Raw genomic sequence first — 17,944 nt, forward strand, 5'->3', positions numbered from 1 at the left:
GGTTAACGATCCGGCGTTGCCGTGAGCTGTGGTGTAGGTTGCAGATGCGGCTCGGATCCAGCGTTGCTGTGGCTCTGGCGTAGGCCGGTGGCTACAGCTCCAATTCAACCCCTAGCCTGGGAACCTCCATATGGCCGCAGGAGCGGCCCTAGAAAAGGCCAAAAAAAAAAAAAAAAAAAAAATGATATCAAGTGGTAATTAAAGTAGAGCTGTAATTCAAATGTTGCAGCCCAACCATTGAATAGATTTGTCTCCTCAGTTTAAATATTTTCCTTCTGTTCTCCATGTAGTGGCTTGGAAAGTTTTCCAGGGTATCTTAAAACCAAGAAATAGGGTGCAGAACAGCATAAGAAAGTCCCAGGTAAATAACTACCCATCTTGACATTTGCTTATATATACACAAAACAACACTGGAAGGATGAGCAATAAAATAATGAAAGGGGTTAATCAGGGAAGGGATATAGGGTAAATGGGGAGGGGGCTAGGACCTTTAAAATCTACACACTATTACCTTTTTATTTTTGAATCATGTGAGTATAATTTATATTTAAAAATAAATATTTCCTTGTAATATGCTCTATTTTATGCAAAAAATTAGGATATTTCTATGATCAAGTCAGCTAAAGTATTGTAAGCTGAATACAAACACCATTGTCAGTTGGACAAATAGCGATGCAATTTTTTTTGTTTGTTTGTTTTGTTTTTGTCTTTTTTTGCTATTTCTTGGGCCGCTCCTGCGGCATATGGAGGTTCCCAGGCTAGGGGTCGAATCGGAGCTGTAGCCACCGGCCTATGCCAGAGCCACAGCAACGCTGCATCTGAACCGCCGCTGCAACCTACACCACAGCTTACGGCAACGCCGGATCGTTAACCCACTGAGCAAGGGCAGGGACCGAACCCGAAACCTCATGGTTCCTAGTCGGGTTCGTTAACCACTGCGCCACGACGGGAACTCCGCAATTTTTAAAAATTGCCTAACTTTGATTTCTTTTCTTTCTGTTGTAGCCTTAAACCTTATAGTTCAATTAAATTTAAAACATTTTTATGGTTTAAGTGTGCTTTACTAGCGAGTGCTCAGACTCCATGGGTCTCTCTTCAATGAGACCACTCCTCCCTGAAGTTCAACAAACAAGAGCATCCATTTCTAGTGTAGTTCAATTCAGCTTAGCTCAGCTAGTTCTACCTGTTTCTGCTCCCACTCCTTCCTCAGAATCTGAAGGGATGACACTTCTCATGCCTCATTCATGCTTCTGGTTAGGTATTTTCTTTTCTCTTCTGGAAATGTCCAGAAGGATGGAATTCGGCCAAACTGAGTCTCAGGGGCACCTTTGTAGAATCAACCATTTGTATCCATGGGTTCAGCATCTGGGGATTTAACCAACTGTGGATTAAAAACCTTAAAACATTCAGGAAAGCTAGAGATGTCACAGGCAAACTTCTCCTGTCTTATCCCACCCTTGGGGATACTATCACTTCCCAACCCAGAAGCCAGGGGAGGGAGTCCCAATATCTCAAGCCTTCAGGGAGAAGACAGGATGTCTGTGTTACTCAGGATATAAACATTTCCCCCGAGTGCCATGCAAGAGAAAGGGGGGCAGTGGCTATGGCTTTCTGCAGCTGGTCAAACTCCATCCTTCCTCTCCTTCCCACCATGCTGCCCAGTACTTTGCAGCTGCCAGTTGGGATGGGTGATAGATGAAGGCAGAAGCGTTCCCACTGATGCCTTGTTGAATGAAGAGTCACCCTCCTTTTCAGACTTATCAGGCATGGAGTCTGGGAAATTTCTGTTGAACTGCAAATCTCCTGAGTCTTTGAGGAATTATTTTCTCTCTTTCTTAGGGTTTTAACTCCTCACCACTTGGGTCTCTTCTCCAGCAGACACTGCTGCTAGCTGGGGTCTTGATGTCTGGTTCAGTAAATTCTCATTTGAGGCATCTTCATTGGAAACTGAAGTTTTGCATGAAGAATCCTACCTGTTAATGGAGAGATTGGATAGGAACCTATGACTTTTTCAGCCTTTTCCTTCCCTGCACTCAGGCTACTGCCAGAAACTAGAGAGGATGGGGTCTAAAACAGGAAAACTGACAATTTTTGTGTTCATAAAACTCACCAACAAAATGAAGACCTGGCTTTAAAGAGAACATTTTCCAACCATTCAAGACAGAAGGAATTATAGGTAAGTGCATTGAGTCTTGTTACAGATAGAGGAATGGCTAAACCCCTCCAAACCCACTCTTTGCCTTCCAGTCCTGTGTGGTTCTTTTAGTGACGTACCTTGGAGCATTGTGAGATCATTGTTCTTCACTTGACATGAGCTTGTTTTAGCCCAAAACTAGTGATCAGATTGCAAAAGAGAATCTTTCTACAGGGAGGGTAGGGTGAGCTCTGAGGGTTTTACTGCCCATGGCCAGAAGAAGGGGCTATGTGATGCAGCCTCCTTAAGATCAGAAAGTCCCTTTGTTTACAAGGCGGAAGAACAGCTTCTGGAGAATTAAACCCGGGAGGAAAACGCAAGAGAAGAGGCTGATTATCCAACTGCTGCCTGTTTTCCCAAGTGCTTTTTTCCTGTCTTCAGGAACTGCAAGAGTGCCAGGCTATTGTCAGCCTCACAATACAAGGTATGAGGAGGACTCCAGGATGGAGTAGGGCATTTCAGGCATAAGAAAGGAAAGAGAAGTCTTGTGGGGCGATCCCTACCCTCAAGGAGACATCAAGCATATTCAGGGTAGGTAGGAATAATTCCTTCTATATTTTGGCTTAAGACTCATCTTCCTCTCACTTTAGATATAGTTAGGCTCAGCTCAATGGAAGGATTGTCAGAGAGAAACAGGGAGCCAGAAAGAGTCTTCTTTGAAGTGACCAGTCTGATCTCATTCCACTCTATCTCTTATTTTCTGTGCTTCTGCCCACATGTGCTATGTTCACATGCTGCTCTTTTCCACTGAAACCCTGCTCTCCTCTCCCATCAAATCCATGCTTATTTTTTAGCATTGATTTTAGGCATCACCTTTTCCCAGAATACATCCTGTCTCTCTAAGTCTCAGTTTGGTTCCCTTTCTAGGTGCCTCCTTGTTACCCTATGCTCACCTGTGACTTTCCACCTGTGACACATGTTAACTTTTCTGTCATTCTCATTAGGCAGTGAGCTACATGAGAGTAGTGACAATGTCTCCTTTATCTCCAAATCAACAAATATAGGACCTGATACATAATCAACAGCTTAATGATTTTAGCTGATAGTAAGGCAATTCCTTTAGAAGCTGAAGGGAGATGAGACTGAATGGAATTCCTAGGAGGAAAGACCACATAATTGCTTTATCCTTTTTTTTTTTTTTTTTTTTTTTTTGTCTTTTTGCCTTTTCTAGGGCCACTTCCTGCAGCATATGGAGGTTCCCAGGCTAGGGGTCTAATCAGAGCTATAGCCGCTGGCCTACGCCAGAGCCACAGCAACGGGGGATCTGAGCCGGAGTCTTCGACCTAGACCTACACCACAGCTCACGGCAACACTGGATCCTTAACCCACTACGCAAGGCCAGGGATCGAACCCGCAACCTCATGGTTCCTAGTCGGATTCGTTAACCACTGTATCACGATGGGAACTCCTAATTGCTTTATCCTAAACAAAAAGTACAAAAGTTTTCCTACTCAGGTGGGATCTACAGGTGAGAAATTGTAAGTAAAGATTTTAAACTTTGCTGTGAACAAAAACTGCTGGGTGTGCTAGAGAACAGTAGGGTTGACAGAGAACCCATGACTTAAGGTCATTTCTCATGCTTTGCATGGCTAAAGGGGATCAGTTTTCTCCTTATAACTGGTGATAGTCTTCAGAATTGAAATGATGAATCAAGTGGTAAGGACTTCATTTCTGATTTCATTAGTAATGACCAGGAATTCATAATTCTCTCTCTGACATGTCATTTGATAGAGCCCAAGTTTGTGAAAGGGCCTTGGCCTAGTATCAAAGATTGAAAAAGCTTGAGAAACACATCTTAATATTCCCCAGAATACTTAGCTTGAAGTTGACACTAAATAAATAGATGTGGATAACTGACTGATAAAATCAATGTGGTTTATCCTATTCTCCCTTTTAAATATAACATAACTTTTTCGATAAGCAAGCACTTTGTGACAAGCTGAGTTCAGTTAGATTCTGGGGTTGCAGGGGAAATTCTCCTTGAAAAGAGAGATTTCATATAATAGATGTACAAATGACCTAGATTCCAAAGACTTATTCTACAAGCCTAGCCGATGAAGGAAAAACAAGACTGGATTTTTTTTGTTGTCATCTTTTTTTTCTGTCTTTTTAGGGCCGCACCCATGGCATGTGGAGGTTCCAGGCTAGAGGTCCAATCAGAGCTGTAGCTGCCGGCCTACGCCACAGCCACAGCAACACCAGATCTGAGCCGCATCTGCAGCCTATACCACAGCTCACAGCAAGGCCAGATCCTTAACCCACTGAACAAGGCCAGAGATGGAACCCTCAATGTCATGGTTCCTAGTCGGATTCATTTCTACTGCGCCATGACAGGAACTCTAAGACTGGATTAACTGATAGTCTTCCAAGGGAAGTGGCCAGAGCTTTCTCTACTATATCATTTGTTAGCTAAGTGCTGGCCACTCATTGCATTATTGTATTTCATTTGCTCTTTAGTATTTTACAATTGAGGAGCACAGAGAGGTTAAGTAACTTTTCCAAGGCTACTCAGCTAGTAAAAGCTGGAATTTGAAGCTGGACAGTCTGTCTCAAGTCTGATCATGGCTGAATGGGAATCACATTCTTCTCAACATCATTTTTCTGATATTTTAAATCCAACTCAACAATATTATTCTTGTAATTATGAGGTATCACCATTTAGGATGTGAAAATACTAGATGTAAAGATGGAAGTCCTTGGCTTGAGGTTAACAAATGCAAACTATTGCATTTGGAATGGATAAGCAATAAGATCCTGCTGTACAGCACAGGAAACTATATCTAATCACTTGTGATGGAACATGATGGAGGATAGTGTGAGAAAAAGAAAGTATATATATATATATATATATATGTGTGTGTGTGTGTGTGTGTGTGTGTGTGACTGGGTCACTTTACTGTACAGTAGAAAATTGATGGAACACTATAAGCCAATTATAATGGAAAAAATAAAAATCTCTTTCTAACAACAAAAAAAAAAAAGATGGAAACTCCTGGTATTTCACAGCTAACTTTTAGCTACCCTTGATAGAAGAATCTTCCCCAGCTCTAAAAATCAATTAGATCTCAGGTCTTTCAAATCTTAACAGGATCTGAAGATCCTGGTGATCTGGAGGAAATGACTGGAGAATGTGGAGACATGTGCGCCTTATCATGATAAACTAAATTTCAGGATTGTCTGCAGAACCTGTGCTTACCAGGACCACATTGGTGTTGTTGCCCAGGTGGGAAAGATAATGGCTCCTGGTGGAAACCAGAGCAATGGTGTGACAGAGTTCATCCTGGCGGGCTTCCCAGATCTCAACAGCACCAAAGCAGAACTGTTTTCTGTCTTCCTTCTTGTCTATCTGCTGACCCTAACAGGCAATGTGTTGATTATCGGGGTGGTAGGTGCTGATATTCACCTGCAGACCCCCATGTACTTCTTTCTGGGTAACTTGTCCTGCCTAGAGATCTTGCTCACTTCTGTCATTATTCCCAAGATGCTGAGCAATTTCCTCTTGAGGCAACACACTATTTCCTTTACTGGATGCATTACTCAGTTCTATCTCTACTTCTTTCTTGGGGCCTCTGAGTTCCTGCTGTTGGCTGTCATGTCTGTGGATCGCTATCTGGCCGTCTGTCATCCTCTGCACTACCCCTTGCTCATGAATGGTGCTGTGTGCTGTCGGGTGGCCTTGGCCTGCTGGATGGGGGGACTCTTCCCTGTACTTGGCCCCACAGTGGCTGTGGCCCTGCTTCCTTTCTGTGAACAGGATGCTGTGGTACAGCACTTTTTCTGTGACAGTGGCCCACTGCTCCGCCTGGCATGCACCAACACCAGGAAGCTGGAGGAAACTGACTTTGTGCTGGCTTCTCTTGTCATCATATCCTCACTGTTGATCACTGCTGTGTCCTACGGCCACATAGTCCTGGCTGTCCTGCGTATCCCCTCTGCTTCAGGCCGTCAGAAGGCCTTCTCTACCTGTACCTCTCACTTGATGGTGGTGACCCTCTTCTATGGAAGTGCCATTTTTCTCTACGTGAGGCCATCACAGAGTGGTTCTGTGGATACTAACTGGGCAGTGACTGTGGTAACAACGTTTGTGACACCACTGCTGAACCCATTCATCTATGCTTTACGCAATGAGCGAGTCAAGGAAGCTTTGAAGGACATGTTTAGGAAGGCAATAGTACGCTTTTGGGGGGATCTTTTAGTTGCTAAGTGTTTCAGTAAGAAAACAGTGAAGTGAAAGTGTCACTTAAGGAATATCTTAGGTCCAAGTCTTCTCCATTGTCACTCTCATTCCTGCCATCATCATGGATATCACCATATGACTGAATTCTGGAGCTACTAAAGATCTCCAAAGTCATCAAGTCCATCCTTCCTCTCTTCCAGGCAAAAACTGCTTGATTATATCTCATACATAAATCCACATTATTGGGAGTTCCCGTCGTGGCGCAGTGGTTAACGAACCCGACTAGGAACCATGAGGTTGCAGGTTCAGTCCCTGCCCTTGCTCAGTGGGTTAACGATACGGCGTTGCCGTGAGCTGTGGTGTAGGTTGCAGACGCGGCTCGGATCCAGCGTTGCTGTGGCTCTGGCGTAGGCCGGTGGCTGCAGCTCCGATTCAACCCTAGCCTGGGAACCTCCATATGCCGTGGGAGCGGCCCAAGAAATAGCAAAAAGACAAAAAAAAAAAAAAATCCACATTATTATTGATTATCATAATACTATCATTTCATCATAAGAACTTCCAACCTGTATGATCTTAAACCTAAGGGTCTGTGGTCACCAAGAAGTCTAAGGATGAGCTTTAGAAAAATGTACAAGCCACATTATTATGCACAGTTATATGCATATTTTATAACTACATCAAAGTTTATATATTTGAGCCTGTATGCACTTGTCTGGGAAGAGGATACATAGCTTTAATTCAATTCCTAAAGTGATCCATATATGATCTTTACCAAAAGTTATAAACTGATTAAAATTCTCATTTGAGCCTTCAAGTGGTTTAGGAAAATCAGAAACTTTAAGAAAAATTTCCTTATAATTATGAAAATAAATAAAAGCAAAATAGATTAGCTGGATACTTTTGCATATACTCTGTGAAGAAATGCATTTACTGTCAGGTGGAAAAGAGGAAAAGCAAATTTAATAAGGGACTTATTCACTTCATGGCAATTTCAGGTATCTTTAGAAAAGCAGATCAAAAGAAAATTTTGTGAATAATAGCAATTAATATGGTTTCCAATTTACACTACATTATAAATTGAATTAAAGACATAGTCACTCTTTTTGCCATTGGATTATGTTTCTTTCATTTGTCCATCTTTTTTACATTTTCATATCTATCATCTTTATTCATCTCTGGTTTTTAGTAAAATTGGGATTGGTGGAGTTCTTGTTGTGGCTCAGTGGTAACAAACCTGACTAGTAACCATGAGGATATGGGGTTGATCCCTGGCCATGCTCAATGGCTTAAGGATCTGATGTTGCCGTGAGCGGTGGTGTAGGTTGAGATGTAGCTCAAATCCTGCATTGCTGTGGCCCTGGCACAGGTCACCAGCTGTAGCTTGGATTCGACCCCTAGCCTGGGAACTTCCATATGCCACAGATGTGGCCCTAAAATGTAAATAATAAATAAATAAATAATTGGGATTGGAATGAGGACGTTTGATATCAAAAAATTAAGAATGCAAACTATTGCTGTACCATACTTTGTGTTACATTTTATCTATCTCACTTAATATGTGAAAGGAATTGGCATTCCTATTTGTAGTGCTCTTGAAATCTTGGACAATATTTATTTATTTATTTATTTATTTATTTAATCATTCAACAAAGGTCTGTTTAGCCTCTTTGCTGGATACTGGGATACACTAGTATATGCTAAGATGAACAAGAAATGGTTTCTAACCTCAAGTAGCTTTGATTTTAGAGGAGAAGACTGAGAGACCTATAATAAGTGGAAATGATAAAGGTGTTTATAAAACAACATTGGGGGTCACTTGAAAATTGATTTACCCTTTCTAGTGGTTTTTTGTTAGAGAAGTTTTCAGAGTCTTTCATTCATTAAACAGGAATTAATTCCACCTTGGAGTGTGTTTGTATACATAGAGACAATGAAAAAGAAAACAAATTTCAAAGTATGAACAACACATCGACTTCAAAACAGTGCTGCAAAACTTGCAAACTAATTATTAGCATGCAAAGAGATGACCATGAAGCTTCTGTGGTCACTGAAAATAGTAATGCTTTTATCTGGTTCTAATTAGACACACACACACACACACACACACACACACACATCTTTCTATCCTGAAAGATTTCAGAGTGAGAGCTAAAGGAATGGAAGGAATGATCAGTGATTTGAGAGGAAAAAAGAATTCTAGATCTAGAAGTGCTTCCCAGAGGGCAGATGAAGTATTGCCTTAAAAGCTACCCAATTTCATGGTGCAGAAAAACCTGAAGTCAATCCCAGACACTGGCCAAAAAGAGGAATTCATGTACAATTTATAGCATTTCTGGAAGGAATGACCCCCATATTTTAGCAATAAAGCACCTTAAGCCATCTATTTTCTTTTTATTCCTTTTGGCGGGGTACGCACCCAAAGCATATGTAAGATCCCAGGCTAAGGCTAGAATCAGAGCTACTGCTGCTGGCCTACACCACAGGCACAGCAATGCCAGATCCAAGATGAGTCTGCAACCTACAGACTCAGCTAATGGCAACGCTGGATCCTTAACCTACTGAGCAAGGCGAACCCGGCATCCTCATGCATACTAGTCTGATTTGTTTCTGTTGCACCACAGCAGGAATTCCCTGCCCTGTGTTTTTCATTCCTAACAGTCCTTTCTTTAGTTTGGATCTTTCTCCTGAATCTTAGGACTTTATTTCCAGCTTCCTACTGTGTATCTTCATCAGTAGTCATTTAGCAAACACATCAAAGCCCGGGCTAGCTATATCACCTTTCTCATGGGACAAGCCACCTGGAAGTCAGGGTGTCCTGGCAGATTCTACTCTCTTCCCTCACTCCAATCACCAATCACAAAACTCTATTCTTGCCTGGCCAAGTAACTTTTCCAAGAGGAACCTTGCAAAGGACCAATATGATCAGGTCAGATGAAAATTCTCTCTGTAAGCGAGTTTGAAGGGCTATCATTCCAGGAGTTCATAAGTTTGGGCGACTTCTACAAACCTTAATCAACCACACTCCAAGGTTACAGGTAGACACCTCGCACTACAGCCGGCTGATTTTCTAGTTACACAACCAAAGATCACTAAAGAGTCTGGAAGGTTCTTGCCATAAATGGCAAGACTATTGTCACTATGCTATACTGCATGTGAAAAATAATTCAATTACACTCCCCTGGACGGAATGGATGTCTGTGCACTTAGAACTCGACGGTTCCCGAAGGCCCTATTTAGCGTGAGAAATTACCACAACATTTTCGACACTGGGGTAGACGGACTAGGGCCTCAGGAAGAGGTTCTGCTCAGCGCTGAGACCCCAACACACCTCCACGTACCACTCTTTCTGTGCGAAATGCCCTAGTGAGAAGTACACTAGTTTTTTTCCGCTCCAAGTGCAGAAGGGGGAACTGTTAGAGCAAGCCAAGCCACTGCTGATAAGGGGCCTGTTATAGCAGGACGACGCTTCGTTTGGCTCTCAGGGGGCAAGAGGGGGTTGGGGAGCAGGACGACGCTTCGTTTGGCTCTCAGGGGGCAAGAGGGGGTTGGGGAGGGGGAGGCGGGGGATAAAAGGAAAGCTGTAATCGGGGCTCGTCCGGGATTTGAACCCGGGACCTCTCGCACCCAAAGCGAGAATCATACCACTAGACCAACGAGCCGCTCCTATAAGCATTTTTTTTTTCTCTTTAGGAATATTCATTGATTCTGTTAGTCGCATCATAAAATATGAGTACCGTTTTTGATTCCTCTTCTAAGCCCAGTAATTTTCTCCAAGTTCCAAGAGCATTAACATGCGAATTCGGAGGGACCTGAGCCACGCGTCCCAGAGGTGGGAATGTTCAGTAAGGGACTCAGAGTGAGCTGGTAGTCTGACGGTGGACACTTTCACGAGAGTCTGAGTACTTACAGGCCACACTCGCAGGTGGCCTGATGTCAGAGGACCGGTAAGGACAAATAAAGAAACCATTGATTGACACAACATTGTAAATCAACTATATTTTAATAAAAAAACAAACTAAAAATCCCCATTGATTTCTTCAAGAGGCAAAGGTTACCCCCTCCCACAACCCCCACATCTTGCCCCCAGGATCCCGCAGCGGAGGAACCTAATACTACACGCCTGGGGAGATCAAATCAGACTCATTGCCTGGCTGTCTCACACACTTTAACATGTTTTGCTGTTTCCTTTTAGTTTTATTTAATAAACTTCGTACTATAAGTATAAATTTAAGGCACCCTTCAAGGGACCGCAGAAGGTGGCAGCCATCAGAAGAGTTACCCATTTCCAATACCCTCTTCTATAGAAGCCTGCCCTCGCTTGCTTCTCTATCACCCAGAGGGTGGTGGGTGGAATGCGAAGGGAGGGCGGTGTCTGTCCTTCGCAGCCCCTTCGGCTTGGGGAACGAAGCTCTTAGGCGCCAGCTTTTCTGCCTTAGTCACACTGTTCGCTGTGCACCTAGCACCTTCTTGGCTCAGGGGACAAACTCTCTAAGTAGCAGTTGAATGAATGGCTGAATATTTGCCCCAGGAGGCTGAGCCAGCTGAGGCTGGAGAGAAAGGAAGGGAAGCTCTCCTTTCCCAATCTTTCTATGCACTGCCACATTCTATTTATTCTGGACTTCAGGTTCAGCATTTAGAAGAGCCCGGAAGCCAAGAGAGAAGCAGCTACTCCTCAGACTTCAAGTTGTTAGCAGAGAGTGTGAAAGGACCTAGAGAAAGCTTACTCCCTCTCTAGCCAATTTCTGATTCAGGAAACCTGGAGAACTCTCAGGCCCAGACTGACCCTGACAGAACCCGACTCCTTTGAAAGGTTGGGGGGAGGGGGGGAGATCTCCCAGACGCCTTCACTTTCTCACTGACTCTCTCCACCAACCACTCCAAATTTTGAGGGTCCGGGGGTACGTCCTGGGCTTCGAGAAAGCCATCTCCCTTTAGAAAACAAAAACCAACTTTAATTTCAGTCCACGAAACCTGGAGCAGTTACTTTTATACGAATCCAATCAGATTGGAAACAATGGCTTCATGCTTGGTCTCACATCCTTCTCTTAATTAAGACGCCAGCACCCTACCCCACTCTAAACCAGGCTTCCGCTCGTGGCCCGGGTTTTGCCCGAGTTCACTGACTTGTTAGGCTGAGAAACATGCACTGTGGGTGCTACCAGTGCTCTTCCAGGTACTTATATTCTTGTTTGCGCCTAATCAAGTACATGTTCATTTCTCTTATATTAAGAAGCATTTCCTTCAAACAAATTTCTTTTGATTTTTAAGCATTTATTAAATCGTTTAGATAACAGTATTTGCCTGCAGTTCTTAAAATTTAGGGAATTCGGCGTTCACAAGAACCTATCGCCTTGGCTCCATAGCTCAGGGGTTAGAGCACTGGTCTTGTAAACCAGGGGTCGCGAGTTCAAATCTCGCTGGGGCCTGTGGGAAGTGCTCTTTCCGTTAGAGTCACTTCCAAAGAGGGTGGTGGTCCCCTGTTTTTGAAAGGAAGCACTGCGTGATGTCCCAGGGAAAATCAGATCTGGAGATCTGGGATGAAAGATCGCAGGATTGGAGCCACTATGGACCTGGAGGAAAAAAAGGTAGATATTTGTATCAGCAAGTAGTTTGGAAACTAGGTTACTCAGGTCTTTGCGACTGCTAAGTCCAAAGATCTGAGATTGTGAAAGACACCAAATCGGTCTATTTACAGCCGTGACCCGCCCCCCGGTTGCCACTGGAGCGTGAAGTTCTCCTCCTTTCCCCACTTGCAACCTGTTTTTCCCGCGCTCTTGAGCACAACCGGTTTGCAGATTACCCTGAGGCAGCCTAGTCCAGAAGCTACGTAGATACACCCCGATTCGGATGGTTCCTGCTCTGTTTCTATCCTCACTTGCTCGGACTCAGACTCCATGTCCTTTTGTCCCAGGTTGTTCCCGGAATTTGGCTGTTACTATGTGCTCAAATATTGACACTAAGTTAGGTCTGTCGAGCCCTTCGATAGCTCAGCTGGTAGAGCGGAGGACTGTAGTGGTAATAAACTGCTGTCATCCTTAGGTCGCTGGTTCGATTCCGGCTCGAAGGAAGTGCCTACGATTTTGCTGCAGTCCGAAAGATTTAATTCTGTTTTCAGGTAGCAAGAGAATAGCTATTTGCAGACCATAAAAATTAATTTTACATTTCCTCTTTGTGATCATCCAGTATACACATGATTCGGCTTACTGGGCTGGTATGAATTAGTGGCTCTCCTTTTAAATTTGGACGTTATCTCCCAATCTTTAGGACCAGCTAGCACTTGACTGAATATTGGGTAACATCCCTCAACCCCACCCCAACCCTACACATTTTCCTTACAGTGAATAATTTATACTAGAAAATTCAGGGTTTAAAGAGAAATACTGGAGAAGTATCTGCCCTTCAAAAAGACATAAACAAACAATACAGAGAAAAAGCAATGAAAAAGGCAAAACATGCATATGGAAATGTTTCTTCAATAATAACAGAGAAATACTAATTAAAATAAGAGGTTTCACACCATATTAGAAAGCGTGGATTAGTATTTAGCAATGATCAGGATACAGTGACAGGACTTTCTTGTAGTGTCACTACTTTCTAGAGGACTGTTGGGCATTATAAATCAGGAACTTTCAAAAGACATTGTAGGAGTTACCTGATGGCCTAGCTGTTAAGGTTTTGGTATTGCGGCTGATGTGGCCCAGGAATTTCCACATGCCGTAGGGGCGACAAAAAAAAAAAAGAAAAAAGAAAGAAAAAGGAAAAACATTGTATTTGATCAAGTGTTCTTTTCCTACTTCTAGAAATGCACCATTCATTTTTGAAAAAGAAGAAATACGGCAAAAAGTATTTGTGGGTAAATTGTGTTCTTTATACTTTAATGGTTTTTTTCCCCCAAAATATGCCATATATATAAATTTCATTCTTTAAAGAACAGTGATTTAACTTTAAGAAATGAAATTTAAAAATATCCTCTGCTGCTATGGAAGACATTTTGGCAGTTTCTTACAAAACTAAATATATTCTTACCATGCAATCCAGGAGTCATATTCCTAGGTACTCACTCAAATGAGTTGAAAACTTGTGTCCACACAAAAACCTGCCCATGAATATTTATAGTAGCTTTATGTGTGTGTAATTGCCCAAACTGGAAAGCAGTAAAGATGTCCTTCCACAGGTAAATTTATAAATAAACTATGGTACATTCATACAATGGAATCTTATTCAGCACCAAGAAGAAATGAGATATCAAGCCATGAAATGATATGGAGGGACTTTAAATGCATGTTACTAAGTGAAAGAAGCCAATCTGAAAAGGCTACATATTGTATTATTCTAGACATATGACATTCTGGAAATGGCAAAATTTTATGGAGACAGTAAAAGATCAGTGATCACCAGAGGTTAGAGGGGAGGGAGGAATGCATTGGTGAGGCACTGAAGATTTTTAGGGCCGTGAGACTATTCTGTATGATTTGTTAATGGTGGATATATATCATTATACACTTGTCAAATCCCATAAAATGTGCAATACAAGAGTAACCCCTAATGTAAATAAAGGACTTTAGGGGCTTTTTAATTTTTTTTTTCCTTTTTTTCCCCCCCTCACAAGTCACTGGGAGCAAAGCAAACCTGATCTCTCAATTTCTGGGAAAAATATGGCCTTTTTTGTGAAGACCTCAGGGGCCCTAAGATATTTCTTGTTGAGAGGTGGGGGAAAAGGAAAGGAACTGGTTTAGAGGAGTCATCAAAGTGAAATGGGAGTAGGCTTGGGAGGACACAGAAGAGACTTCTGAACAAGGAGTTGAAAACACATAAAAAGGAAGATAGACTTAAAAAAGTGTCGTTAAAAACAAACAAGCAAAACCAATCCAGATTTGGTTCCTACAGAGTCCTAGTTCTCTACTTGTTTCCTTTCATCCATTCCTCAAGGCATTGCAGGGAAATTCTTTACCTCCTTGAGAAATATGTACAGCCAAATCCATGGGTACTAAGTGGGGTAACAGGAGCTGAGTGGCTGAGAAGTGCAGTGGGTACCACTATTCTGATAGGGTACCACTAAATAGACCCTTAGTGTACCACCTTCTCTTTCCCACACTGAGTTGGGTTCTGCACAGGTATTGCATTTGTGTGGTTCAGAGATCTAGACAGTCTCCCAGATAAGTGAATTTACTTGGAAGAGGCAGAGGAGTGGCTAATCCAACTTTGACAGCACACCCCACTAGGCCGGACACACGGAGTCAGCCAAGAGTCAGTTTTGAAGTATTTTGGAATCACAAACCCCCCGGCAAAGTCAAATTCAACATAACCGTTTTCCTGCCCCACCTCACCCCCATGAGGCGATACTGGCTGAATGAGAGCTTGAAGCCTGGTTAGAAGTGGTTTTCTTCATTCATTCATTCATACATTACATTCAATTATGAAAGTAATGTCATTAAATCCTAAATTGGGTCTGCATCAAAATCAGGTCTGCGCAGGTTTTTTTCGTGGTTACAGAGCTGCAGCTCCTACACTAGTGTTGGCAGCGGGCTGATGGGGGCTGTGGGACACTTTCTAGGCAGCCTTCCCTACTGGATGGTGCCTAAGTCATGTTATGGGAACGATTCTGTGAGGACCGAAAAAATTTCCCATTGCAGGTACGATAAAGTTTGGATGCAAGGTGACCTGCGTGCTGATTGTTTGGGCACTGGATGTCATTAAGAAATCGAAGCTATCTGGTTTGCAGACTGACAATGTGGTGACAAACCGAACAAAGATCTGTGGGAAGGTTTTGACCGCGACAGTAATTTAACCACGGTTTTACCACTTAAGAATCAGGGTAAGATTAAAACGCAGCATTGGCAGTGGTGGGATTCGAACCCACGCCTCCGAAGAGACTGGAGCCTAAATCCAGCGCCTTAGACCGCTCGGCCACACTACCACACGCTTCTACCGTCATTTCATCCTTAAGTTATTCACTTCGTTAAGCAGGCTCGAAAGTCTATTTTTTAATGGTTAGCGGGTTCCCCCTTCAGTGTTTCCATTCATCTCTAGGGTTCTAAAAAAATTCCGGGAAAGGAGAAATCATCGCAGAAATTCCGGGAAAGGAGAAATCAGCTGGAAAGTGGCCGATGATTATTAGCGTGAATACGCTTGGAAGACTTCCACCTTTTCTTTAACCTAGGCAATTCGACCAAGAAAGAAACAACCACCACCCATCTCACAGTGATCAGAGAAGACTAAGATACTGCTCGCTGTTGGGTGGTTGGTCCGTGTCTGCGAATCTTACTCCAAGGGCGAATGTGGTCGAAGATGAGATCCAGAAGGAAGTCCCCTTCCGTTCACAGACCTGACAAGTCCGTCACCAGATTGAAAGGTCACAGTTCCCCTGCAGTTTCAGTCAGAACGGAGAGACTGGGACTAACTGACCGCTTTCTTGAAAGTAGCATTCAGGGGTAGACCGACACACAAGCGCAATGCTATAGTTCCACCACTAACCCCCGCCCCGCCCCATTCCGTCATTTCCCTTATATAGGGACCAACTTGACTCCGAGAGAAAGGTTTACATCCAAGAGCGTTCCCAGACCTGTAAGGGTTGGGTTCCGGGTTTCCCTGGGGGTCCTGGATCCACAAGGCTCCATATCGTTTCTTTCGAACGGAGTAGAGGGAAAACGAGGGAAAAGATTCAGAAGTGATCCCGGGGATCTCCAGCACCCAAATGGGATCTCTCTTACCTGCCAATGACCTCTACTTGGCGCTGGGCTATACGTTATCTATATTTTTCTTTGATGCTTCTGATGGGTCATTTCTGGGTCTTTGGATCCAGAAATTTTCCTAGGGGTCTAATTAAAGTTACCTAACTTCTTCCCACCTCCGTCACTACAAAAACCACACGCTGCCCTTAGGAAGAGACTTACAGGGTCCGCTCCCTATCAGCTCCCCACCTTAGCCAAGCCCGGCTGCCCTCTGGGTTCTGTTTTCCAACACCCCTACCTCGTGTCACCCAGTCCACACCCTATGCGCCTCCCGCTCCTTTTCGACCTCTGTTTTCCTCCTCTGGTCCCAGCTGACTGGCGATCTGAGCTCCCGGGGCGGGGGGGGGGGAGCTGGGTGTCCACCCGTGGACTCCAGCTATGTTCTCTTTCTCTGCAGAAGCTAAGGGAAGTTCCCGAGGGAGGTGGTCCAGTAGCTAAGGTCAATGAATCTAGCCAGATGAGCGAAGGCGTGGCTTCTATGCTCCAACATCACTGGAGATCGAGGGGTTCAAGAACCCTTCTCCAGCTCCTTTGGCTGAAGGGTATGACTTCTAAGAAACTTCATTTTGTGTTTTCACGCTTTTTGAGATTCTTCAGGAAAAATCAAGTGTGAGCTTATTGCCTTCAGCAGTGCACAGAGTCTTTGCCACCTGCCATGGCAGTGGAAATACGGAGGCTAATCTCAAACTGGAGAAACCTGGAAATCATGTGCAACCAACTTTGTGTGTAAGGTGAGGAAGCATCGATTTCCAAGACAGAAAAGGCCTGGGGCACTTTATTACTTGAAAGGAGGTAAGAAGTAGATAGGAGGAGAGAGAACAAATATTTAAAATATCTCCTGAATATTTTGTCTAGTTCTGAACAATACAGGAGGCTCAGGGTCTGCGGATAGATCTTGGGAAGTCTCATACTGAGGCTTTTGATGAGCTCTTCAAATGAGATTATACACTCACATTCATATCTGTGTCTGTTAATGTTAATTTGGTAAACATACACATTTAAATAAACCACAATTTCTGTAAAAGTTTGGGCTTCTTTTTAAAAATATGGATTAAAAAAAAAGTATGGAGATTCTCATAAGATGGAAGTGGCCTGACCCTTGATCTTTTTTAGTGCTATGTCAGCCAGCAAAAAGAATCTGTTAACAAGAAAGAAGATGCTCATTACAGCAGAGCTGCCTTTGATCCTGGGGTGCTACATGCACAGGCTCCACAACTGACAGACTTCAAAGCACTTTCTTATCAGGTGAAAGTACCACATTCTCACATCCCAGGCCGAAGTTCCTTTACTAACCAGTGTGCACAGCTTCCCCTATTCAATCACCAGATAATGCTCAAGCACTCACTGCCTGCCTTGAACCCACTGGATCCTTCAATGTGAGGAGGAGCCTTGCTTGGTCTGTTCCCCGCAGGAGTAGATCATCTGTTGGATTGCACAGAGACCCAAAAGCCAAAAGTCTCAGCTTTCCCAGAGGAGTGCCAATTTTCCCAAATACTTAGTTATTCAGTATCTAAAGCCCTTTGGAAAGATGCCTGATACAGAAAAATGTGATGTATTTGTCTGGTACATGCCTAATTCCTTCAGTCGTCAGTGTGGAATACTAGTATTTTAGGCTCTGCAATATTACTAGAGAATTTAACCTTGGATTTCCTGTTTTCCATACCTTATCAATAGTTCAGATGATGAACATGTATATACAAGCAGGAAATTTATTTTAAGGTCTTGATGCTCAAAGTGTGGCCTAAGAACCAGCAGTGTCAGCATTTCTTTGTAATTTATTAGAAATGCAGAATCTCCAGCCTATGAATTAGAATCTTCATAAACAATGAGAAAAATTGTTTG

General features: G+C 43.2%; 1 protein-coding gene, 1 long non-coding RNA gene and 4 other non-coding genes across 6 annotated transcripts; 3 read left to right on the forward strand and 3 right to left on the reverse strand.

Annotated features, from left to right (window-relative positions):
• On the forward strand, positions 5,430-6,425 carry LOC100154303 (olfactory receptor 6S1). Its single transcript, XM_001929203.1, has one exon. The coding sequence runs from the start codon at positions 5,430-5,432 to the stop codon at positions 6,423-6,425; it is 996 nt and encodes a 331-aa protein (XP_001929238.1).
• TRNAP-UGG lies at positions 9,959-10,030 on the reverse strand. The gene has a single exon. It is a non-coding gene; the product is annotated as a tRNA-Pro (tRNA).
• On the reverse strand, positions 11,626-12,614 carry LOC106508319. The gene is made up of 2 exons (XR_001305097.2): positions 12,172-12,614; positions 11,626-11,941 (listed from the first exon to the last, which is right to left on the reverse strand). It is a non-coding gene; the product is annotated as an uncharacterized LOC106508319 (long non-coding RNA).
• TRNAT-UGU lies at positions 11,725-11,797 on the forward strand. The gene has a single exon. It is a non-coding gene; the product is annotated as a tRNA-Thr (tRNA).
• Positions 12,348-12,438, forward strand: TRNAY-GUA. Its single transcript is given in 2 exon segments — positions 12,348-12,384; positions 12,403-12,438. It is a non-coding gene; the product is annotated as a tRNA-Tyr (tRNA).
• Positions 15,207-15,288, reverse strand: TRNAL-UAG. The gene has a single exon. It is a non-coding gene; the product is annotated as a tRNA-Leu (tRNA).

This window comes from Sus scrofa, chromosome 7 (genome assembly GCF_000003025.6).
Source record: "Sus scrofa isolate TJ Tabasco breed Duroc chromosome 7, Sscrofa11.1, whole genome shotgun sequence".
NCBI classification, from domain to species: Eukaryota; Metazoa; Chordata; class Mammalia; order Artiodactyla; family Suidae; genus Sus; species Sus scrofa.

What these genes read in the sequence shown, in the direction of transcription:
- LOC100154303 (XM_001929203.1), top strand. Translation starts at nt 5,430, where the DNA reads ATGGCTCCTGGTGGAAACCAGAGCAATGGTGTGACAGAGTTCATCCTG.